Here is a 26,021-nt window from a genome sequence, read left to right as displayed (position 1 = left end):
TTCTATATGTTTTTATTTTATTGTTTTTATTAGATTTACTTTAGATATACATTAAATTTTAAAATTATATAAGCATATTATTGACATGACATAAGTTTTGATCTATGTGAACATTGTTTTAGAAATAGAGAAAACTTTTATGTATTTGACATTTAATTTATAAATATTTGAAAATTGTATTACGTAAACATGAAAAGTTATTGTAAAATATTATACAAACTAAATAAAAATGATTTTATCTACATTTTAAAAAATAAATATGTCTTTGCTATTTATATTTTGTTGATGATAATTTGGTTATTCATGTAAAGAAGGAAGCACTATAGTTATTATGTTAATGGGCCACACAAAATGTGTAGCAACTTCAGCCGTCCCAAGCATCATCAATCTGCGCTCTCCTTAACCTATTGTGGTCGTTGCTATTAATCAAGTAGCAGCACAAAGAGGTTTGATCAATGTTCAACAGGGATGCTTCACATTCAAACCAAACAAACTAAGGTCAAATATACATACAATGAAACTCGGTAAATGAATAGAACTTATATATTTTGATTGTGCTAATCACAGAAACTTTTTTGTATAGTGATATTGCTCTGTTCCTCCAAGTACCACGATGGTAAATTAAACTCAATCATATCCATTGCCTTCCTTGATCTACTGGGTCGTCCAAAATAGGCAGGTTAAAACACTAGAATCTGAAGAACTAGCTAACTACAGATACTACATTGGATCTCCCGACCAGAGTATCGTTTTAAGTAACTTGATTACATGGGAATAGCCCGTGGAGCAAAGTAATAGAAACCTCAAATGGGGGAAGCACGGTTGTAGTTCAAAAGATCAAGTAGTATTCAGTAAGCTAGGCGGCAAGAGCAAGCCACGGCCACGGGGTTGTCGGGTAGAAGACCGGAGCGCGATGCACCGGCCTCATGTTCTCCGCGCCGCGCTCGTGGTAGTCTTCAAGCGCTCGAGCCCCGCCAGGAGCTGCTGCACTGTTGCCCTTTCGGCGTCACCTCTCTCCCGCTCTGCCTTCGCTGCCTTCTTCGCCGCCGCAAGCTCAGCTTTCACCTTCTCCAATTCTGCCTCAGCTGCTCGTTTGGCCGCGGCGAGCTCGGCCTTTGCCTTCTCCCGCTCCGCTGCTGCTGCACGCTTGGACGCCGCGAGGTCGGCCTTCACCGCTGTGACCTCGCCCTTAGCCTGCTCCAGCTGTTCCTCCAATGAGGATATCATGTTGTTCGTGGCCTACACACAAACAATGTGATCGATCTTCCAGCATTCACCGGTGCATCTATCTGTTCCTGAACAATTTTAAGCTGCATTTGCTAGCATACCTTGAAAATGCCCACGAAGCTCGGCGAGGCGACGTCGGAAGGCTCCCCCGCCGGAGGGCGATGGGCGGGCGGAGGCGTGTTCACTGCAACAACAGAAGGAGGGCGGCCTTTAACTTCCTTGCCGTCAGCTTCGTCCAGCCTCCTCTTCTTCCCGTACAACGGCAACGACCCCGTTGCGTCGCTGCCCGGATTGATTTTCACCTTGTTGGCCGATGCCGACGCTTGCGCGGCTGCCGCCTTTTCCGCCTGAATGTTTTTCATCATGTCGTAGACGGAGGGATAGATCCCTTTGGATTTGGAACCGGCGGAAGTAGGCGTACAGGAAGGCGGCCTCGGTGCCGACGATGCAAGAGATATCTTGGCGGCGGCAAGACTGTTGTCGCTAAGATAGGTCCTGATATCAACGGGGGCGCCGCCGTGAGCACGCAGCAGAACAGCTGCCGATCTCTTCTCCTCGCCGGTGAGCACTGGCACCATGAGGGAGCTCTTGGACGGCTCGCCCCACTCCACCGGGCAAGGCCACGGCGTCGACGACGAGAGGAAGAAGAAGTTGTCCTTCCAGCCCTTGATGGAATCCGGCAACCCCGCGAAGTGCAGGCCGGAGGTGTCTTTGGATTGGAAACGGTACCAGCCGCCTTTCTCCTTGCGGTTTTGGATGCGCAGACGGAAGAAGTGCCGGAACACCAGTACCGACGGCGGCACGCCCGCGTAGTGGCAGAGCACGACGAATCCAGCCATGATGCGCCACCCGTTGGGCACGAGCTGGGTCGGCGCGAGGCCGAAGTGGGCGAGCGCCTCGGAGAAGAAGCCGTGCAGAGGCACGCGCATCCCCGCCTCCAGTGCGTGCTCGTACACGCAGACGGCACCCGGCGGCGGGCGCGAGCTCGCGCGCAGGTCGCCGGCGGGGCGTGCTGTGTACTCTTCCTTGGGGACGCCGTACTTCTTGCACACCGCGTCGACCTTGGCCTGCGTGCGCAGGAGCGAGAAGACGCCCTCGGGCTCGGAGTCGGCCGGCATCAGGTGCGCGACGTCAGCGGCGACGTTGTTGCGAGGTGGTGGCGCGGCAGACCGGGTCGCCGGTGGCGGCGGTGGTGGCGTCGACGAGGTAGTCCGAATCGTCTTCGTTGTCGTCAGAGGAGGAAGAGGAGCAAGGCATCCGCGCGCGTGGGTTCTCGTGCAGCGGCCGCCGTGCTCATTGTCGACTGACCAGTCCCTCCCTGCCGGTGACAGTGTTGTTCAGGGAGGCAAAGAGGCGGAGAAGAGAAATCTCGGAGATAGATGGCCTGCCCGGTAGACTAGCGTAATGATTCTTGTTGTTAGGTTCCCGATGAGCTTTTACGGGCCTTCTCGTCGTCATGTCACTCTCAAGCGCAGCAATGCTACACTTACGGGCTGGTTTTACGGGATATGAGTTACGGGCAGACGTGGAGGATCGTGGGAAAATTTCAGTTCCTAAAATCACGGGATGGAATTGTTTTGCACCAACCGAACAACTCCACGTGACCCCGTAGAAAATTTCCGTAGGAAACTTCCCGTAAGTCTAGCATTTTTGCTCTCAAGCGTCTTTCGCCCAACGTATCAGGCTACCACAGCTGTGAAATTATTAGTTTCTATAAGAGCAAGTTCAACAGCTCCTCAATATTTTTCCCTCTATATCTTCTTTTTTTTTTTTTGCGGGTGAAAGGATGATTATATAAAAGCCACGTTCTTACAGAAAGATCCAGCAAAGAAAGGAAAATTACAATGAAGTCCAGCTAGATCTCGAACTCGCCGGAGAACAGGAGCCGTCGGCGGCGGGCGTCTGCCGCAGCTTCTTGCACCTTGGAACGAAGCCTGCCCCATGGCAGCCGGGTAGTCGCCGATCGTCAGCTCCGGGGAGCCTACTGCCTGAGCCGCCGACGAGGACGCGAAGCTTGTAAACACCATCCTCCACTTCTTGAAACATCAATCCCTCTATATCTTCTAACAGCTATCTCATACTCTCTCCTCTATACTACATTTACCTATATTTTGACAATATTTTGTGTTAGCGCTGAGATCGCCCAGCTCACACACGCACAGAGAGATAGGTAGAGGATTAACACGATGGTTTTGCGCAGCGCACAACTTCTGCTGCTTTTCGTTTTTCTTCCTCTTATTTGTAGCTGTTACAAACGGAACAAAACTACTGATCCTAAAAACCAGGCCATGACCAGGCATGCCGTTCGTGCCATCCCACGAACTCCTGACCAAGTCCTACACTACGCTATGATGCATGCGTTTCTCCCGCGCCATCCCACGGCATCACGATCACAGCTAATCCTAATCCAACTCGAGAACAGGCTCTCAGAGCTAGACGTTTATTTTCAGCTAACCTATAACTGAAACTGTCTAATACAGTTAACTGAAGAAACAACTGTTCGTCAGGCTTACAGTTCAACATTTCTCCCCCTAAGCCTGGCGATCAGATTTAAACCTCCATGACGCCAAGCCTGAGCCTCATCTCGATGAACTTGACGCGGCCCAGCGCCTTGGTGAGAATGTCAGCAAGTTGGCCATCGGTACTGACGTGATCGATTTCCACCCTGCCGTCTTCAATGCACTCGCGGAGGAAGTGATATCTGACGTCGATATGCTTAGTCCGGTCATGATGCACTGGGTTCTTGCTTAGAGCAATCGCCGATATGTTGTCGACGAGCAGCTTCGTCTTCAGGGGTGCATCGCCTAGCAGCTCACCCAGGAGCCCACGCAGCCAAACTCCTTGGCATGCTCCTATCGCAGCTGCCACATATTCTGCTTCACAGGACGAGAGAGCAACAGATTTTTGCTTCTTCGACGCCCAGGTGACCGCGCTGCTGCCCAGGAAGAACACCATGCCCGTGGTGCTCTTACGGTCGTCCCTGTCACCGGCGTAGTCACTGTCGGTGAAGCCGACCAATGTTGGTGCTCCTGTGCCGCGCTTGTAGCAGCAGCCGTAGTTTGCCGTTCCCGCGATGTACCGCAGTATTTGCTTCACCGCAGCCCAGTGCGGTGCCGCCGGCGCCTCCAGGAACCTGCTCACCATGCCAACAGCAAAAGTGATATCCGGGCGCGTGTTGCAGAGGTAACGGAGGCTACCCACGATGCTGCGGTAGAGGGTTGCGTCCGTTGCTCCCCCGGGGCTTGCCTTTTCCAGCTTCAGCTTGCACTCCATGGGCGTGTGTGTGGCGTTGCAGCCAGCCATGCCGGCCGCCGCGAGGATCTTGGCGACGTATGCACTTTGACAGAGAGTGATCGCATCACCTCTCTGTACCACCTCGATACCGAGATAGTAGGAGAGAAGGCCAAGATCACTCATGGCGAACATGCGCTTCATCTCCTCCTTGAACTCGTTCATGTCCTCCTCGTCGGACCCGGTGATCACCAGGTCGTCCACGTACACGCCTACGATGAGCGTCGAGGCACTGGTGTTTCTCCTATACACCGCGTGCTCGAGTGGGCTGCGCTCATAGCCCAGCGAGTTGAGCACAGCGTCCAGCTTGGCGTTCCAGGCGCGCGGCGCCTGTCGTAGTCCGTACAGCGCCTTGCGCAGCCGCAGCACGCCGTTCGTGTTCTTGTCGTCGACGAAGCCTGGAGGTTGATGGACGTATACCTCCTCCTCAAGATCGCCATTCAAGAACGCGCTCTTGACGTCCATGTGATGGACTGGCCACCCACGGTGCGCGGCGAGAGCTAGAAGCAAGCGCACCGTTTCCATGCGTGCCACCGGTGCGAAGACTTCATCATAGTCGACGCCCTGCCGCTGCGCGTAGCCTTTCGCCACGAGGCGCGCCTTGTATTTCACCACACGACCTGCAGGATCCTTTTTTACCTTATAGACCCATTTGAGCCCAATGGCTCTGTGCCCTCGCGGGAGTGTGGTGAGCTCCCAAGTGCCATTGTCGCGGATCGCTGCAAGTTCCGCGTCCATGGCCTCCTTCCAGCATGCTTCAGTCAGCGCCTCGACGACGCTTGCTGGCTCCTCTGCTGCCATGGGGCAGAGCCCAACGTGCTGCGATCTCTCCTCGTCCAGCTCCTCAAGTATGTGCCGGACCTTGCGGTAGTGGGGCGGCGTGTCGTCGAGGTCATGGTGTTCGTGGTCGTCGCTCGGCGGCGTGGCCCATCCACCCTCCGTGGATGCAGGCGAAGGGGTTCGTGGCGTGACGCAGTTTCTGTCCACTCCCCTCGCATGCGGCGAGTCGATGATCTTGCCTGACGACGCGGATGTGCCCCAGCTTGACGTGAACACGTCCCTGTGTGGTGCTGCTCCGTTTGACGACGAGCCAGCCTCGAAGCTGAGTGAGGGCGATGGTGTTGGCGCGTCGACGGGCTCGTCGGAGTAGACAACCACCAGCGGCTCGTCGAGCGGAGGTGCGGAGGTGTTCGTCGTCGCCGTCCAGTCCCACCTGCGCTGCTCCTCAAACTTCGCGTCGCGCGTGACTCGTACCTTCTTCGTCACAGGATCATAGACCCTGTATGCCTTGGAGCCCTCCTCGTAGCCGACGAGGATCATCGGCGTCGATCTGTCGGCGAGCTTGTCGATCCCCGGCCCAAGGCGCTTGACGTGGGCGACGCATCCAAACGTGCGCAGGTGGTGCACCGCTGGCTTCCTCCCGTGCCAAGCCTCGTATGGCGTCATGCCGTCGACGCTACGAGTGGGAGCACGGTTGAGCAGGTACACCGCCGTCTTCACCGCCTCCCCCCAGAACGTGGCGGGAACGCCCATGCTTTTCAGCAGGCAGCGTGCCATTTCCACGGTGGTCTGGTTCCTCCTCTCCACCACGCCGTTTTGCTGTGGCGTGTAAGGGGCGGTGGTGAAGTGCTTGATGCCGCCATCGTCGCAGAACTGGCGGAACGCGGTTGAGTTGAACTCGCCGCCGCGGTCCGACCGAAACCCGAGCAGCCGCAGCCCGGTTTCAGCTTCTGCTCTCGCCTTGATCCTTTTGAAGCGATCAAAGGCTTCATCCTTCGTCTTGAGCACGTCCAGCCACATGTACCTGGAGCGATCGTCGACGATGAGCAGGAAGTAGCTGTTGCCTCCCTCTGTCGCCGGCGTGATCGGGCCGCACAGGTCGGTGTGGACCAGCTCCAGGTTCTTGTCTGCGCGGTACGATGTGGCCTGAGGGAAAGGTTGTCGATGTTGCTTCCCCAGTGCACAGCCGTCACACACCTGATCCAGGCGATCGAGCAGTGGCATACCGGTCACCATGTCTCGCCTTCCCAGCTCGCGCAGCGAACGGAAGTTGAGGTGACCGTAGCGTGCATGCCACTGCCACGCCGGATCGGCGCCGCTGGCGATCAGGCACACGGGGCGTGCCGACGTGAGATGCAGTACGTAGAGGCGTCCATGGTTCCTCTTCACGCAGGCAAGGAGGCGATCGTCGGCGTCTCGCAGTCGGAGCCTGCCGTGCCGTATGTGCGTGTCGCAGCCCAGCTCGTCCATCTGCCCTAGGCTGATGATATTGCTGCGGAGGCGAGGGATGTAATACACCTGAGACAGTGTCAGATGCTCACCGTTGCGACACTCGAACACGATCGTGCCCTTCCCCTCGATGTTCACCTCCGTGCCGTCGCCGAGCTTCACCGCGCCCGTCGTGCCGATGTCGAGCTCGGAGAAGATCTCGCGGCGCCCGGACATGTGGTTCGAAGCACCAGTGTCCAGGTACCACGACGTGTCGCAGCGGTCGTCCTTCTTGGCGGCGCGGGCCTGGGAGCGCTCCTCGTTCAGAAGAACGTGCTCGGCAGAGCTCTCCCTGACCGTGGTGCCCGCGGACACCGTCGCGAGGAGGAGGGACTGCTCCTGTCCCTCGTCGTTCTCACGTGCCAGGTTCGCCTTCTCCTTGCGTTCCCTGCGCGGCTCGGGGCAGTCGCGTGAGTAGTGTCCGGCGAACTTGTTGCAGTTGTAGCACTTGATGGTGGACATGTCGCGGTCGCCGGCCGGCGTGCGTCCGCCACTGTCGCCGCGAGGCTTGTCCTTCTTCTTCCCCTTGCGATTCTTGCCGTCGCTGCCGGAGCCGCCAGAGTTCTGGCCTTGCTCCTTGCTGCGTGCCTTCCACTGCTCCTCCGTGAGCAGTAGTTGGCCATCGTTGCCGTTGTTCTGGCCGAGGTCGTAGCGATCCTCGGCCGCACGAAGGCGCCCGATCAGCTCCTCCACCGTGAGGAGACTGGTGTCGAGCAGGGTCTCGATCGAGATGGCGACCTGCGTGTACTTGGAGGGAACCACTTGCAAGAATCTCTCAACAACAGTTACCTCTTCCACGTCGTCGCCGAGGATGCGCAAGCTGTTGGCGAGCGTGTTGATGCGCATCCCGAACGCTTCGAGCCCTTCGCCGTGCTTGAACTGAATCTGAGCGAACTCCCTCCGCAACCGCTGTGCGGCGGCCTTCTTCACGCGAGCGACGCCAAGACGCATGGTCTTGACGGTCTCCCACGCCTCCTTCGAGGTCTTCTTCGCCGCGAGCGTGCCCACCATTTCTGGCGGCACCGATCGCAGTAGGGCCCCGAGTGCTGCCTTGTCGTTCGGCACACTCACCGGGAAGCCCTCAACAGCCTCCCAGAGAAGGCTCGCCTCCAGGTTGATCTGCATGACCAGCGCCCACTCCATGTAATTTGTCTGGGTGAGCATGGGCCAGACGATGGAGCTGCTCGGGGCGGCGCGCTCTTGCATCGTCCGTTCGTGGACAATGATCTCGTTGCCATCGCTCCTGCGGACAGCGCTCCGTCCACGGCGCCGCGCCGATCGTGACGGCGTCCGTGACGTCCTGCCCTTTGCAGCTCCTGCTGCCGCCGCATCCGCCTCCTCCTTCTCCTTGCGCAGCCTCTCCTTCGTCGCCGGAGAAGCGCTTGACATGGTCACCGGGAACGATAACCGCTCTGATGCCACTTGTTAGCGCTGAGATCGCCCAGCTCACACACGCAGAGAGAGATAGGTAGAGGATTAACACGATGGTTTTGCGCAGCGCACAACTTCTGCTGCTTTTCGTTTTTCTTCCTCTTATTTGTAGCTGTTACAAACGGAACAAAACTACTGATCCTAAAAACCAGGCCATGACCAGGCATGCCGTTCGTGCCATCCCACGAACTCCTGACCAAGTCCTACACTACGCTATGATGCGTGCGTTTCTCCCGCGCCATCCCACGGCATCACGATCACAGCTAATCCTAATCCAACTCGAGAACAGGCTCTCAGAGCTAGACGTTTATTTTCAGCTAACCTATAACTGAAACTGTCTAATACAGTTAACTGAAGAAACAACTGTTCGTCAGGCTTACAGTTCAACATTTTGTATATCCAATTTCACAAATAATAGAGCATTAATCACCTAAGTAGGCATTAACTCTATTATTACGTACTTGTATAGAGGAGGCTTCCATCACCCTAATATATAGGGTAAGAAAGAGGGGTGGATTGGGAAGACGGATTTATTAGGGGAATGTGTAGGAGTCTGTTAGAGGGTGTTCTGCTTTTTCTCCCCTACATTTAGGATTGGGAAGGTTGTACGGTGCCTCTTGGACTTGCTCTAAGGTTCACACATTTGGGGTTAAAAATGATCTTGCATGTTTGTTTGTGTCGGGTCATGAATACGAAAATGATTGTTGGTTAGGAACGTCGGCTTATGTCTCGGTGCTCCCAGCGGCCCGACGCATTTCGCCTGGCTCAGGCTGGCTATCTTTTCTAACATAATTGTCGTTTGGAGCCTCAATTCAAGCCATATTTAGTCGATTCAAACCACGGTATGAGTGTCACAAATTATGTTTATTATTATGTTTATTGAAGTTCAATACACAATGAGCATAGTATAGTACCAGATAAACCAAATGAGTTACTAGAGGGCCAAGAGTAGGAAGGGTAGAAAGAAGCCATAGTTTGCTAAAACACAAATAATAGAAACCAAGTTCTGCGTATCTTGTGTGAACCATGGTAACGTGAGAACGGATTTTACAAAGGATTTTGTTTCCAGCTACATCTTGCTAAGTTAAAGTTTGATAAATATGAATATTATAAAAGTGTAGCTAGTAATTGGAGGCAAGTCCGCAAGTGTCCAAACCCCTAAAACAAATGGAACCTATGCAGAGTAATGGTGGAGACCAAACATCCTCTCAGAGCATCTCCACTGGGAAGCACACATGCCAGCTACGTTTGGGGCTTGCCAGCGAGAGGTGCTGGCCAAAATATTTTCGATTCTCACACCGGTTATCCCCAATATCGCTCCCAATAGAAATTTAAAAAATGATGCAGCAATGGCGTGGATGGCGAGCGCGTTATGGCCGCGTCCGGGACCAACAACGCCGCCGGCACATCCCCTAACAAGGCATTTCACGGCGGCGGTGCTCCGCTGATCAAGCATGCTTGGAAGAGGCCAGCGCCACGCGATACAGGCCTGCCTGGGCGTCGAGGAGCGGAGGAGGTACGGGCGAAGGGGTTGGCCTACATGGGCTTCGGTGGCGGTGGAGGTGAGCGCAATGGGGACAGAGGTCGCTTGCGTGCCTAGGCGTCGTGGACGTAGGACGTGCACTAAGCTTCGCCGCCAAGCTCGCTCGCAGACGTCGGCCTCCACCCGAGAGCATCTCCACCAAGCACGATGTTGCCGCACCGGCTGGTTGGGCGCTCTCCTCGGGGAGCACAACAGTGGCTAATGTCGGTGCTCTACCATGGAGGATTTGGCGCTCGATGCGGTTGGTGGGGGAATAGGGGAGGAGAGATGAGAGAGAGGGGGGATGGAGTGGGCCTAGGGGTTTATTTGTCTAGCATGTGGGCCCAATTGCAGGAGATGAGGAGATGACATGGAGCAGCGTGAGTTTGGTGCATGCGTTCCCAATAGCCTCCCTTCCTACAAGGATCCTTTGAGGCTCGCCGACGCTTTTATATATTGGGCTAGAGCTGACGCGGATTTTCTATTGGGGATGTTGGTGTGAGCTTCTTTTTTTATTTTGGGCCCATAGCCATATTAGGGGCGCTATTGGGCTCCCGAGTGGAGTTTTTGCGTAGATACATTTTCATATAAAAACGTTCATCGCAGGTCGTATACAACCAGAAAAGTCATTTTACCGAAACATGACGCCATTTTGCATAACATATCGAAACTGATGTTTGTTAATTTTCTCTAAAACTAGATGACATAACACATGATCATCTCGAAGTATTCTTTTTTGAAATTTCTAATATTTTATTTTATTTTTAAAAACTAAAATTAAACTGATGTTGGGCACCACTTAGAAGTGGCGCACCATGACATACCAATGGCAAATAGCAGTGGCGCACCTATACATGATATGACATTGGTATGTCTAGGCGTGAGCTCAAACCTTGGTCAAATTTAGTAGTAGCGCACTATTCACCATGTGTACCACTAGTATTTGTGATAGATATGGCACACCATGTATAAGTTATATAGCAGTGGCACGCTACTAGTGACCTTATCGCTACGCCTTTTCTATTAGTGCTCGCCTCAAGGAGCACGGCACTGTCTGCTCTCGGTGCTCTGCCATGGAGGATTTGGTTTCTCGGTTCCTGGTTGGTGGGGAATAGAGGAGGAGGGATGAGAAAGAGAGATGATGGAGTGGGCCTAAGGGTTTATTTTGACTAGCATGTGGGCCAAATTGCAGGAACTTGATGTGGAGTAGCGTGAATTTATTTGGTGTTTGTGTGCTACAATAGCATCCCTTCGTACATGGATCCTTTGGGGCTCGCTGAGGCTTTTATGTATTGGGCTCGATCTGACGTGGATTTTCTATTAGGGATGACAGTGTGATTGTTTTTTTATTTGGGGCCCATAGCCGTATTGGGGGTGCTACTGGGCTCCCCATTGGAGATTAGCTCTTAGTTTAACGCATATAAGAGGAACTCTAGCAGATTACGGATACCTCAAACTTGAATATGTCGGGTCGGGTATCCCGCATACGCGTGCGTTTTACAATACCGTCGGGAGCGGCAGCCAAACAGATCCCAAAACTGGCACCATATCGCCATCGCTCGCAATGACATCATAAATCAGGGTTTATACCATATAATTCACACATATATACAAAAGTAATTGTTACAAGTTTGCCTTTTCCATTCCATGATCTCCACCCTTTGTATTTGCAAATACACCCAACTCACTAGGATCAATCATCATGATCCGGGCATCCTCGGTTGTAAAATTTTGAACCCTTGCAATTAGCTGTACCAATTGATGATTGCGCACTAAGGAATTTAAGCAGAGTAGGCGTTGCTGGTTGTTCTTGTAGAAGAGTTATTGGAGATTGCACATCACCAATAGGGTCGGCTGCTCATGTATATATAGGCGGACACATGTACAATTACAGGTACAACCCTGAGAAAAAAACACGGGGACCTATGCCTATACATTATGTTACTCAACACCCCCCTCCCCCGCAGTCGAAGGGTCGGCACCGACACATAGACTGGAGCGAAACTCAGGAAAAGTCGTGGAAGGCAATCCCTTCGTCATGATATCGGCAAACTGCTAAGACGTCGGTACGTGAAGAACTCGAACGCGACCGAGGGCAACTTGCTCACGAACAAAGTGGATGTCCAACTCGATGTGCTTGGTGCGCCGATGATGAACGGGGTTGGCGGAGAGGTAGACAGCCGACACGTTGTCGCAGAAGACCACCGTAGCCTTGTCAACAGGACAAGAGAGCTCGGACAGAAGCTGACGAAGCCATGTGCACTCAGCCACAGCATTAGCCACGGCGCGGTACTCGGCCTCAGCACTGGAGCGAGACACGGTGGGCTGCCTCTTGGAGGACCAAGAGACGAGCGACGAGCCGAGGTAGACGCAGTAGCCGCTGGTGGAGCGGCGCGTATCCGGGCAACCCGCCCAGTCCGTGTCCGAGTAGGCGACGAGGTCAGTCGACGTCGAGGGCGAAGCATGCAACGACAAGCCGTAGCCCATGGTACCACAGACGTAGCGGAGAATCCGCTTCACCGCAGCCCAATGAGCATCCCGAGGAGCATGCATGTGCAAGCACACCTGCTGCACGGCGTACTGGAGCTCCGGTCGCGTCAACGTCAAGTACTGAAGAGCACCGACGATGGAGCGGTAGAACGGCGCGTCGGATGTCAGCGACCCATCACTGGCGGAGAGCTTGGCCTTCGTGTCGACAGGAGTAGGCGCAGGGCAGTTAAGCATCCCTGCACGCTCGAGAAGCTCGTGGGCATACTTCCGCTGATGAAGGAAGAACCCGTCTGCACGCCGGACAACCTCGATGCCGAGGAAGTAGTGGAGCGGGCCAAGATCCTTCAACGCGAAGACTGTCGGTGAGCTGTCGAAGAAGACCAGCGGTGGAGGCCGTCAGGATGATGTCATCGACGTACAGTAGCAGGTATGTCATGTCGTTGCCAGTCCGGTAGATGAACAGTGACGCATCGGAGCGCGTGGAGCGGAAGCCAAGCTGATGCAGGAAGCCGGCGATGCGCTGGTACCAGGCGCGGGGCGCCTGCTTCAGTCCATACAGGGACCGAGAGAGCAAGCACACGTCATCGGGGTGCTCGGTGTCGACGAAGCTGATGGGCTGCTGACAGTACACCTGCTCCTGCAAATGGCCATGAAGGAAGGCGTTGGAGACGTCCATCTGATGCACCGGCCACACGCGAGAGGCGGCGAGGTGCAACACCGTGCAGATCGTGCCCGGTTTGACGACCGGGGCAAACGTATCCATGAAGTCGACGCCAACACGCTGCCGAAAGCCGCGCACGACCCAGCGCACCTTGTAGCGCTCGAGACAGGGCCGGCCCTGGGGAGGGTCTGGCGGGGCGGCCGCCCCGGGTCCAGAAAAATTGGGGGCCCATATTTTCTGTATAGGCCGCACCGGTTTTGCAACTCTATACATCGACAAGAAATTAATGGACGAGTTTGATATTGATTCCATCGTCACGGACTTTACTTCTATGAATTGGCGGAGAAAATTTCAAGGTATCATGTAAACATTGTTTATATGAATATTGAAGTTGTGTATACTTAAAAGTATTTATTTTTCATCATCTCATACATGTGAAAAATGTAGTAAGAGGGGCCCAAAATTTTAGTTTTGCCCGGGCCTCCGAAATCTCAGGACCGGCCCTGGCTCGAGAGTACCGTCGGAGCCGAGCTTGTGCTTGAAGACCCATTTGCCGGTGATGACGTTGGCGCGAGGGGGCCGGGGAACGAGCTCCCAGGTCCTATTGCGCTGCAGCGCGTCGTACTCCTCCTGCATGGCGGCGCGCCAATGCGGGTCGCTGATGGCGCGTGAGACACACGTATGTTGGGAACCCCAAGAGGAAGGTGTGATGCATACAACAGCAAGTTTTCCCTCAGTAAGAAACCAAGGTTATCGAACCAGTAAGAGATGAAGGCCACGTGAAGGTTGTTGGTGAAGGAGTGTAGTGCGGCGCAACACCAGGGATTCCGGCGCCAACGTGGAACCTGCACAACACAATCAAAATACTTTGCCCCAACTTAACAGTGAGGTTGTCAATCTCACCGGCTTGCTGTAAACAAATGATTAAACGTATGGTGTAGAGAATGATGTTTGTTTGCGAAGAACAACAAAGAACAGAGTTTGCAGTAGATTGTATTTTAGATGTAAAAGAATGGACCGGGGTCCAAAGTTCACTAGTGGTGTCTCTCCAATAAGAAATAGCATGTTGGGTGAACAAATTACAGTTGGGCAATTGACAAATAAAGAGGGCATAACAATGCACATACATATCATGATGACTAATATGAGATTTAATCAGGGCATTACGACAAAGTACATCGACCGCTATCCAGCATGCATCTATGCCTAAAAGGTCCACCTTCAGGTTAGCATCCGCACCCCTTCCAGTATTAAGTTGCAAACAACAGACAATTGCATTAAGTATGGTGCGTAATGTAATCAACACAAATATCCTTAGACAAAGCATTGATGTTTTATCCCTAGTGGCAACAGCACATCCACAACCTTAGAACTTTCTGTCACTGTCCCAAATTCAATGGAGGCATGAACCCACTATCGAGCATAAATACTCCCTCTTGGAGTCACAAGTATCAACTTGGCCAGAGCCTCTACTAGCAACGGAGAGCATGCAAGAACATAAACAACACATATATGATAGATCAATAATCAACTTGACATTGTATTCCATATTCATCGGATCCCAACAAACACAACATGTAGCATTACAAATAGACGATCTTGATCATGATAGGCATCTCACAAGATCTAACATGATAGCACAAGAGGAGAAGAGAACCATCTAGCTACTGCTATGGACCCATAGTCCAAGGATGAACTACTCACACATCAGTCCGGAGGCGATCATGGTGATGTAGAGTCCTCCGGGTGATGATTCCCCTCTCCGGCAGGGTGTCGGAGGCGATCTCCTGAATCCCCCGAGATGGGATTGGCGGCGGCGGCGTCTCTGGAACTTTTCTCGTATCGTGGTTCTCGGTAATATGGTTTTCGCGACAGAGAGTTTAAGTAGGCGGAAGGGGCAGAGTCGGGGGATTCACGAGGGGCCCACACACTAGGGCGGCGCGGGCCCCTCCTTGGCCGCGCCGCCTTATGGTGTCGGCGCCCCGTGGCCCCACTTCGTATCTCCTTCGGTCTTCTGGAAGCTCCGTGGAAAAATAAGACACTGGGCGTTTGTTTCGTCCAATTCCGAGAATATTTCATGTGTAGGATTTCTGAAACCAAAAACAGCACAAAACAGGAACTGGCGCTTCGGCATCTCATTAATAGGTTAGTGCCGGAAAATGCATATAAATGATGTAAAGTGTGTATAAAACATGTGAGTATTGTCATAAAAGTAGCATGGAACATAAGAAATTATAGATACGTTTGAGACGTATCAAGCATCCCCAAGCTTAGTTCCTACTCGCCCTCGAGTAGGTAAACGATAACAAGGATAATTTCTGAAGTGACATGCTATCATAATCTTGATCAATACTATTGTAAAGCATATGAGATGAATGAAGTGATTCTAAGCAATGGTAAAGACAATGACTTAAACAACTGAATCATATAGCAAAGACTTTTCATGAATAGTACTTTCAAGACAAGCATCAATAAGTCTTGCATAAGAGTTAACTCATAAAGCAATAAATTCTTATTAGAAAGTTTTGAAACAACACAAAGGAAGATATAAGTTTCAGCGGTTTCTTTCAACTTCAACATGTTTATCTCATGGATGTATATCTCATGGATAATTGTCAACACAATGTAATACGATGAATGCAAATAAGCAAATATGTAGGAATCAATGCACACAGTTGACACAAGTGTTTGCTTCTAAGATAGAAGAAATAGGTAGACTGATTCAACATAAAGTAAAAGAAAGGCCCTTCGCAGAGGGAAGCATGGATTACTATTTTTGTGCTAGAGCTTTTCATTTTGAAAACATAGAAACAATTTTGTCAACGGTAGTAATAATTCATATGTGTTATGCATAAGACATCCTATAAGTTGCAAGCCTCATGCATAGAATACCAATAGTGCTCGCACCTTGTCCAAATTAGCTTGGATTTTCATGGATTATCATTGCATAACATATGTTTCAACCAAGTGTCACAAAGGGGTACCTCTATATCGCCTATACAAAGGTCCAAGGAGATAGATCACATTTGATTTCTCGTTTTTGATAAATCTCAACTTAGGACATCCATACCGGGACAACATAGAAAACAGATAATGGACTCCCCTTCAATGCATAAGCATTCAACAATAGATAATATACTCATAAGAGATTGAGGATTAATGTCCAAACTGAAACTTCCACCATGATTCATGGCTTTAGTTAGCGGCCAATGTTCTTCTCTAACAATATGCATACTCAAACCATTTGATCATGATAAATCACCCTTACTTCAGACAAGACGAACATGCATAGCAACTCACATGATATTCAACAAAGGTGTAATAGTTGATGGCGTCCCCAGAAACATGGTTACCGCTCAACAAGCAACTTATAAGAAATAGATACATAAGCTACATATTCAATACCACAATAGTTTTTAAGGCTATTTTCCCATGAGCTATATATTGCAAAGACAAGGAATGAAATTTTAAAGGTAGCACTCAAGTAATTTACTTTGGAATGACAGAGAAATACCACATAGTAGGTAAGTATGGTGGACACAAATGGCATAGTTTTGGCTCAAGGATTTGGATGCACGAGAAGAATTCCCTCTCAGTACAAGGCTTTGGCTAGCAAGGTTGTTTGAAGCAAACACAAGTATGAACCGGTACAGCAAAACTTACATAAGAACATATTGCAAGCATTGTAAGACTCTACACTATCTCCTTGTTGTTCAAACACTTCACCAAAAAATATCTAGACTTTAGAGAGACCAATTATGCAAACCAAATTTCAACAAGCTCTATGGTAGTTCTTCATTAATGGGTGCAAAGTACATGATGCAAGAGCTTAAACATGATCTATTTGAGCAAAACAATTGCCAAGTATCAAATTATTCAAGATAATATAACAATTACCACATGAAGCATTTTCTGTTTCCAAACAAATAACAATGAACGAAGCAGTTTCAACCTTCGCCATGAACATTAAAAGTATAGCTAAGAACACCAGTGTTCATATGAACGAGCGGAGCGTGTCTCTCTCCCACATAAATAATGCTAGGATCCGATTTTATTCAAATAAAAACAAAAACGAAAACATACAGACGCTCCAAGTAAAGCATATAAGATGTGACGGAATAAAAATATAGTTTCACCAGAGGTGACCTGATAAGTTGTCGATGAAGAAGGGGATGCCTTGGGCATCCCCAAGCTTAGATGCTTGAGTCTTCTTGAAATATGCAGGGATGAACCACGGGGGCATCCCCAAGCTTAGACTTTTCACTCTTCTTGATCATATTGTATCGTCCTCCTCTCTTGACCCTTGAAAACTTCCTCCACACCAAACTCAAAACAAACTCATTAGAGGGTTAGTGCATAATCAAAAATTCACATATTCAGAGGTGACATAATCATTCTTAACACTTCTGGACATTGCACAAAGCTACTGAAAGTTAATGGAACAAAGAAATCCATTCAACATAGCAAAAGAGGCAATGCGAAATAAAAGGCAGAATCTGTCAAAACAGAACAGTCCGTAAAGACGAATTTTTCAGGGGCACTTAACTTGCTCAGATGAAAAAGCTCAAATTGAATGAAAGTTGCGTACATATCTGAGGATCACACACGTAAATTGGCAGATTTTTCTGAGTTACCTACAGAGTTATACTCAAATTCGTGACAGCAAGAAATCTGTTTCTGCGCAGTAATCCAAATCTAGTATTAACCTTACTATCAAAGACTTTACTTGGCACAACAATGCAATAAAATAAAGATAAGGAGAGGTTGCTACAGTAGTAACAACTTCCAAGACTCAAATATAAAACAAAAGTGCAGAAGTAAAATAATGGGTTGTCTCCCATAAGCGCTTTTCTTTAACGCCTTTCAGCTAGGCGCAGAAAGTGTGAATCAAGTATTATCAAGAGATGAAGCATCAACATTAGAGTTGGGAGTTTTCTCAACAATGCATTGTATCTTGTCTATGTAAGTCTCAGAGGCTCCTCTTTCATTACTTTTAGGCTTACTATCCTCCTCAAATAAATTTTCAGGAACAATCCAATCAAAATTCTTTTCTAGTGCCTCATGCATTCCTATGAGCTTAAGAGGTATTGGTACTTTAATCTCCCCCTCACAATTGGTTTTATTAGTGTACTTTAGCCTATCTTTTTCCATCTTTTCAAGGGTACTTGCAAAATTAGTATAAAAGCCAAGCATCTTATGTTGAATAAAGACTTTTCTAGCTTCTTTAGCTACATCACCAAATTCTTTAAGAAGGGTTTCTAAAACAAAATCTTTCTTCTCTCCTTCTTCCATATCAGAAAGTGTAAGAAACATATGTTGCATTATATGATTAAGATTAACAAATCTAGCTTCCAACATGTGCACTAAAGAGGCAGCAGCAATTTCATAAGTAGGAGCAAGTTCTACCAAAGATCTTTCTTCAAAATCTTTAACCGTGCTAACATGAGTGAAAAATTCTTCTATATTATCTCTTCCAATGATAGACCCATGCCCTACTTGTATATCTTTCAAAGCGAACTTAGGACGAAGCATGATGAAATAAACAAAAGGTAAATAAAGTAAATGCAAGTAACTAATTTTTTATGTTTTTGATATAAAGAACGCAATCAAGACAGTAAATAAAGTAAATGCAAGTAACTAATTTTTTTGTATTTTCGATATAGAGAAAGCAAACAAAGCAGTAAATAAAGTAAAGTAAAGCAAGACAAAAACAAAGTAAAGAGATTGGATGTGGGAGACTCCCCTTGCAGCATGTCTTGATCTCCCTGGCAACGGCGCCAGAAAAATTGCTTGATGGCGCGTGAGACACACGTCTGTTGGGAACCCCAAGAGGAAGGTGTGATGCGTACAACAGCAAGTCTTCCCTCAGTAAGAAACCAAGGTTATCGAACCAGTAGGGGATGAAGGCCACGTGAAGGTTGTTGGTGAAGGAGTGTAGTGCGGCGCAACACCAGGGATTCCGGCGCCAACGTGGAACCTGCACAACACAATCAAAATACTTTGCCCCAAATTAACAGTGAGGTTGTCAATCTCACCGGCTTGCTGTAAACAAAGGATTAAACGTATGGTGTAGAGAATGATGTTTGTTTGCGAACAACAACAAAGAACAGAGTTTGCAGTACATTGTATTTCAGATGTAAAAGAATGGACCGGGGTCCATAGTTCGCTAGTGGTGTCTCTCCAATAAGAAATAGCATGTTGGGTGAACAAATTACAGTTGGGCAATTGACAAATAAAGAGGGCTGATGTCTACGGGTGCTTCTATTCTTGTAGACAGTGTTGGGCCTCCAAGAGCAGAGGTTTGTAGAACAGCAGCAAGTTTCCCTTAAGTGGATCACCCAAGGTTTATCGAACTCAGGGAGGAAGAGGACAAAGATATCCCTCTCAAGCAACCCTGCAATCACGATACAAGAAGTCTCTTGTGTCCCCAACACACCTAATACACTTGTCAGATGTATAGGTGCACTAGTTCGGCGAAGAGATAGTAAAATACAAGTGGTATGAATGAATATGGGCTGTAGTAACGGCGCCAGAAAAGTGCTTGCTGATGTCTACGGGTGCTTCTATTCTTGTAGACAGTGTTGGGCCTCCAAGAGCAGAGGTTTGTAGAACAGCAGCAAGTTTCCCTTAAGTGGATCACCCAAGGTTTATCGAACTCAGGGAGGAAGAGGTCAAAGATATCCCTCTCATGCAACCCTGCAACCACAAAGCAAGAAGTCTCTTGTGTCCCCAACACACCTAATAGGTGCACTAGTTCGGCGAAGAGATAGTGAAATACAGGTGGTATGAATAAATGCGAGCAGTAGCAACGGCACCAGAAAAGTGCTTTGCTATCCAGGACTGGCGTGTGGTTGATGGTGGTAATATTGCAGGAAGTATAGATGCAGTAAAACAGTAAACAAACAGCGATAGCAGTATTTAGGAACAAGGCCTAGGGATCATACTTTCACTAGTGGACACTCTCAACTTTGATCACATAACAGAATAAATAGATAAATGCTAGAGTCTACACCCTCTTGTTGGATGATGAACACCACTAACTGTGTAGGATTACACGAACCCTCAATGCCGGAGTTAACAAGCTCCACAATATTCAATGTTCATATTTAAATAACCTTAGAGTGCATAACAGATTAACATAACCAAACCAAGTACTAACATAGCATGCACACTGTCACCTTCACACTACGAAAGGAGGAATAGATCACATCAATACTATCATAGCAATAGTTAACTTCATAAGCTACAAGAGATCACAATCATAGCCTACACCAAGTACTACACGATGCACACACTGTCACCATTACACCGTGCAGGAGGAATAAACTACTTTAATAACATCACTAGAGTAGCACACAGATATATTGTGATACAAAACACATTGCAATCATAAAGAGATATAAATAAGCACTTCACTATGCCATTCATAACAGCGAATAAGTATTCTGTGAAATATAGCCTAAGAGACCCACACGGTGCACACACTGTCACCTTTACACACGTGGGACAAGGAGTCTCCGGAGATCACATAAGTAAAACCCACTTGACTAGCATAATGACATCTAGATTACAAGCATCATCATATGAATCTCAATCATGTAAGGCAGCTCATGAGATTATTGTATTGAAGTACATAGGAGAGAGATTAACCACATAGCTACCGGTACAGCCCCGAGCCTCGATGGAGAACTACTCCCTCCTCATGGGAGACAGCAGCGTTGATGAAGATGGCGGTGGTGTCGATGGAGGAGCCTTCCGGGGGCACTTCCCCGTCCCGGCGGCGTGCCGGAACAGAGACTCCTGTCCCCCAGATCTTGGCTTCGCGATGGCGGCGGCTCTGGAAGGTTTCTCGTACCGTGGCTTTTCCGTATCAAGGTTTTAGGTCAGGGACCTTTTTATAGGCGAAGAGGCGGAGTCGGAGGGTCAACGAGGCGACGACACCACAGGGGGGCGCGGGCCACCCCTGGGCCGCGCCGGCCTATCATCTGGGGGGCCTGTGTCCCCTCTCTGGCGGCTCTCGGGTGTTCTGGATGCCTCCGGGGATTCTAAGATGCTGGGCGTTGATTTCGTCCAATTCCGAGAATATTTCCTTACTAGGACTTCTGAAACCAAAAACAGCAGAAAACAGCAACAGGCCCTTCGGCATCTCGTCAATAGGTTAGTTCCGGAAAAAACATAAATATGACATAAAGTGTGCATAAAACTTGTAGATATCATCAATAATGTGGCATGGAACATAAGAATTATCGATACGTCGGAGACGTATCAGCATCTCCAAGCATAGTTCCTGCTCGTCCCGAGCAGGTAAACGATAACAAAGATAATTTCTGGAGTGACATGCCATTGTAACCTTGATCATACTATTGTAAGCATATGTAATGAATGCAGCGATCAAAACAATGGTAATGACATGAGTAAACAACTGAATCATAAAGCAAAGACTTTTCATGAATAGTACTTCAAGACAAGCATCAATAAGTCTTGCATAAGAGTTAACTCATAAAGCAATAAATCAAAGTAAAGGTATTGAAGCAACACAAAGGAAGATTAAGTTTTAGCGGTTGCTTTCAACTTATAACATGTATATCTCATGGATATTGTCAATGTAAAGTAATATAACAAGTGCAATATGCAAGTATGTAGGAATCAATGCACAGTTCACACAAGTGTTTGCTTCTTGAGGTGGAGAGAGATAGGTGAACTGACTCAACATAAAAGGTAAAAGAATGGCCCTTCAAAGAGGAAAGCATCGATTGCTATATTTGTGCTAGAGCTTTGGTTTTGAAAACATGAAACAATTTTGTCAACGTTAGTAATAAAGCACATGTATTATGTAAATTATATCTTACAAGTTGCAAGCCTCATGCATAGTATACTAATAGTGCCCGCACCTTGTTCTAATTAGCTTGGACTACCGGGATCATCGCAATACACATGTTTTAACCAAGTGTCACAAAGGGGTACCTCCATGCCGCCTGTACAAAGGTCTAAGGAGAAAGCTCGCATTTTGGATTTCTCGCTTTTGATTATTCTCAACTTAGACATTCATACCGGGACAACATGGACAACAGATAATGGACTCCTCTTTAATGCATAAGCATGTGGCAACAATTAGTATTCTCATATGAGATTGAGGATATATGTCCAAAACTGAAACTTCCACCATGATTCATGGCTTTAGTTAGCGGCCCAATGTTCTTCTCTAACAATATGCATGCTCTAACCATTAAAGTGGTAGATCTCTCTTACTTCAGACAAGACGGACATGCATAGCAACTCACATGATATTCAGCAAAGAGTAGTTGATGGCGTCCCCAGAAGCATGGTTATCGCACAACAAGCAACTTAATAAGAGATAAAGTGCATAAGTACATATTCAATACCACAATAGTTTTTAAGCTATTTGTCCCATGAGCTATATATTGTAAAGGTGAAGAATGGAAATTTTAAAGGTAGCACTCAAGCAATTTACTTTGGAATGGAGGAGAAATACCATGTAGTAGGTAGGTATGGTGGACACAAATGGCATAGTGGTTGGCTCAAGGATTTTGGATGCATGAGAAGTATTCCCTCTCGATACAAGGTTTAGGCTAGCAAGGTTATTTGAAACAAACACAAGGATGAACCGGTGCAGCAAAACTCACATAAAAGACATATTGTAAACATTATAAGACTCTACACCGTCTTCCTTGTTGTTCAAAACTCAAAACTAGAAATTATCTAGACTTTAGAGAGACCAAATATGCAAACCAAATTTAGCAAGCTCTAGGTGTTTCTTCATTAATGGGTGCAAACTATATGATGCAAGAGCTTAAACATGAGCACAACAATTGCCAAGTATCAAATTATTTAAGACATTTTAGAATTACTACATGTAGCATTTCCCGATTCCAACCATATAACAATTTAACGAAGAAGATTCAACCTTCGCCATGAATACTATGAGTAAAGCCTAAGGACATATTTGTCCATATGCAACAGCGGAGCATGTCTCTCTCCCACACAATGAATGCTAGGATCCATTTTATTCAAACAAAACAAAAACAAAAACAAACCGATGCTCCAAGTAAAGTACATAAGATGTGACCGAATAAAAATATAGTTTCAAGAGAAGTGACCTGATAAGTTGTCGATGAAGAAGGGGATGCCTTGGGCATCCCCAAGCTTAGATGTTTGAGTCTTCTTGAAATATGCAGGGATGAACCACTGGGGCATCCCCAAGCTTTGACCTTTCACTCTTCTTGATCATAGTATATCATCCTCCTCTCTTGACCCTTGAAAACTTCCTCCACACCAAACTCGAAACAAACTCATTAGAGGGTTAGTGCATAATCAAAAATTCACATGTTCAGAGGTGACACAATCATTCTTAACACTTCTGGACATTGCACAAAGCTACTGGACGTTAATGGAACAAGGAAATCCATCCAACACAGCAAAAGAGGCAATGCGAAATAAAAGGCAGAATCTGTCAAAACAGAACAGTCCGTAAAGACGAATTTTAAAATGGCACCAGACTTGCTCAGATGAAAATGACCAAATTGAATGAAAGTTGCGTACATATCTGAGGATCACTCACGTAAATTGGCATAATTTTCTGAGTTACCTAAAGAGAATTAGGCCCAGATTCGTGACAGCAAGAAATCTGTTTCTGCGCAGTAATCCAAATCTAGTATGAACCTTACTATCAAAGACTTTACTTGGCACAACAATGCAACAAAACTAAGATAAGGAGATGTTGCTACAGTAGTAACAACTTCCAAGACTCAAAATAAAAACAAAATTACTGTAGTAAAATAAACACATGGGTTATCTCCCAAGAAGTTCTTTCTTTATAGCCATTAAGATGGGCTCAGCAGTTTTAATGATGCACTCGCAAGAAATAGTATTTGAAGCAAAAGAGAGCATCAAGAGGCTAATTCAAAACAAATTTAAGTCTAACATGCTTCCTATGCATAGGAATCTTGTAAATAAACAAGTTCATGAAGAGCAAAGTAACAAGCATAGGAAGATAGAACAAGTGTAGCTTCAAAAATTTCAGCACATAGAGAGGTGTTTTAGTAACATGAAAATTTCTACAACCATATTTTCCTCTCTCATAATAACTTTCAGTAGCAACATGAGCAAACACAAAAATATAACTATCACATAAAGCATTCTTATCATGAGTCTCATGCATAAAATTATTACTCTCCACATAGGCATAATCAATTTTATTAGTTGTAGTGGGAGCAAATTCAACAAAGTAGCTATCATTATTATTCTCATCATCAAATATAGGAGGCATATTGTAATCATAATCAAATTTATCCTCCATAACAGGCGGTACTAAAAGACCAATATCATTATAATCATCATAAATAGGAGGCAAAGTATCGTCAAAGTAAATTTTCTCCTCAATGCTTGGGGGACTAAAAATATCATGCTCATCAAAGCCAGCTTCCCCAAGCTTAAAATTTTCCATATCATTAGCAACAATGGTGTTCAAAGCGTTCATACTAATATGTTCCATAGGTTTTTTAATTTTCGCATCAAACCATCCATGTCTTAAATCAAGAAATAGAATAAGAAGCTCATTGTTGTCCATTATGCCAAACTAGCGTAAACAAGAAACAAAAAGATGCAATTGCAGGATCTAAAGGAAATAGCTTCGAGCACATACACAACGGCAACAGAAAAGTACTTTACCTGGGACCGGAGTATGAGTGCCTTTTACCTTTCCTCCCCGGCAACGGCGCCAGAAAATAGCTTGATGTCTACGGGTGCTTCTATTCTTGTAGACAGTGTTGGGCCTCCAAGAGCAGAGGTTTGTAGAACAGCAGCAAGTTTTCCTTAAGTGGATCACCCAAGGTTTATCGAACTCAGGGAGGAAGAGGTCAAAGATATCCCTCTCATGCAACCCTGCAACCACAAAGCAAGAAGTCTCTTGTGTCCCCAACACACCTAATAGGTGCACTAGTTCGGCAAAGAGATAGTGAAATACAGGTGGTATGAATAAATGCGAGCAGTAGCAACGACACCAGAAAAGTGCTTTGCTATCCAGGACTGGCGTGTGGTTGATGGTGGTAATATTGCAGGAAGTATAGATGCAGTAAAACAGTAAACAAACAGCGATAGCAGTATTTAGGAACAAGGCCTAGGGATCATACTTTCACTAGTGGACACTCTCAACTTTGATCACATAACAGAATAAATAGATAAATGCTAGACTCTACACCCTCTTGTTGGATGATGAACACCACTAACTATGTAGGATTACACGAACCCTCAATGCCGGAGTTAACAAGCTCCACAATATTCAATGTTCATATTTAAATAACCTTAGAGTGCATAACAGATCAACATAACCAAACCAAGTACTAACATAGCATGCACACTGTCACCTTCACACTACGAAAGGAGGAATAGATCACATCAATACTATCATAGCAATAGTTAACTTCATAATCTACAAGAGATCACAATCATAGCCTACACCAAGTACTACACGATGCACACACTATCACCATTACACCGTGCAGGAGGAATAAACTACTTTATTAACATCACTAGAGTAGCACACAGATATATTGTGATACAAAACACATTGCAATCATAAAGAGATATAAATAAGCACTTCACTATGCCATTCATAACAGCGAATAAGTATTCTGTGAAATATAGCCTAAGAGACCCACACGGTGCACACACTGTCACCTTTACACACGTGGGACAAGGAGTCTCCGGAGATCACATAAGTAAAACCCACTTGACTAGCATAATGACATCTAGATTACAAGCATCATCATATGAATCTCAATCATGTAAGGCAGCTCATGAGATTATTGTATTGAAGTACATAGGAGAGAGATTAACCACGTAGCTACCGGTACAGCCCCGAGCCTCGATGGAGAACTACTCCCTCCTCATGGGAGACAGCAGCGTTGATGAAGATGGCGGTGGTGTCGATGGAGGAGCCTTCCGGGGGCACTTCCCCGTCCCGGCGGCATGCCGGAACAGAGACTCCTGTCCCCCAGATCTTGGCTTCGCGATGGCGGCGGCTCTGGAAGGTTTCTCGTACCGTGGCTTTTCCGTATCGAGGTTTTAGGTCAGGGACCTTTTTATAGGCGAAGAGGCGGAGTCGGAGGGTCA

General features: G+C 47.4%; 1 protein-coding gene across 1 annotated transcript; it reads right to left on the bottom strand.

Moving 5' to 3' along the window:
* Positions 1–555: 555 nt before the first annotated feature.
* On the bottom strand, positions 556–2,595 carry LOC127312275 (uncharacterized). Its single transcript, XM_051342823.2, has 2 exons — positions 1,329–2,595; positions 556–1,239 (listed from the first exon to the last, which is right to left on the bottom strand). The coding sequence occupies exons 1-2, from the start codon at positions 2,343–2,345 to the stop codon at positions 925–927; spliced, it is 1,332 nt and encodes a 443-aa protein (XP_051198783.1). The 5' UTR covers positions 2,346–2,595; the 3' UTR covers positions 556–924.
* Positions 2,596–26,021: the final 23,426 nt, after the last annotated feature.

The sequence above is a fragment of the Lolium perenne genome, chromosome 7, assembly GCF_019359855.2.
Source record: "Lolium perenne isolate Kyuss_39 chromosome 7, Kyuss_2.0, whole genome shotgun sequence".
NCBI classification, from domain to species: domain Eukaryota; kingdom Viridiplantae; phylum Streptophyta; class Magnoliopsida; order Poales; family Poaceae; genus Lolium; species Lolium perenne.
Note: the sequence above shows the minus strand (reverse complement) of the source record. Positions and strands in the feature narration are given on the sequence as shown.

Coding starts and splice junctions, on each gene's coding strand:
- LOC127312275 (XM_051342823.2), bottom strand. CDS start 2,345: ATGCCGGCCGACTCCGAGCCCGAGGGCGTCTTCTCGCTCCTGCGCACG. Junction 1,240..1,328: donor GCTTCGTGGGCATTTTCAAG/GTATGCTAGCAA, acceptor GTTTGTGTGTAG/GCCACGAACAACATGATATC.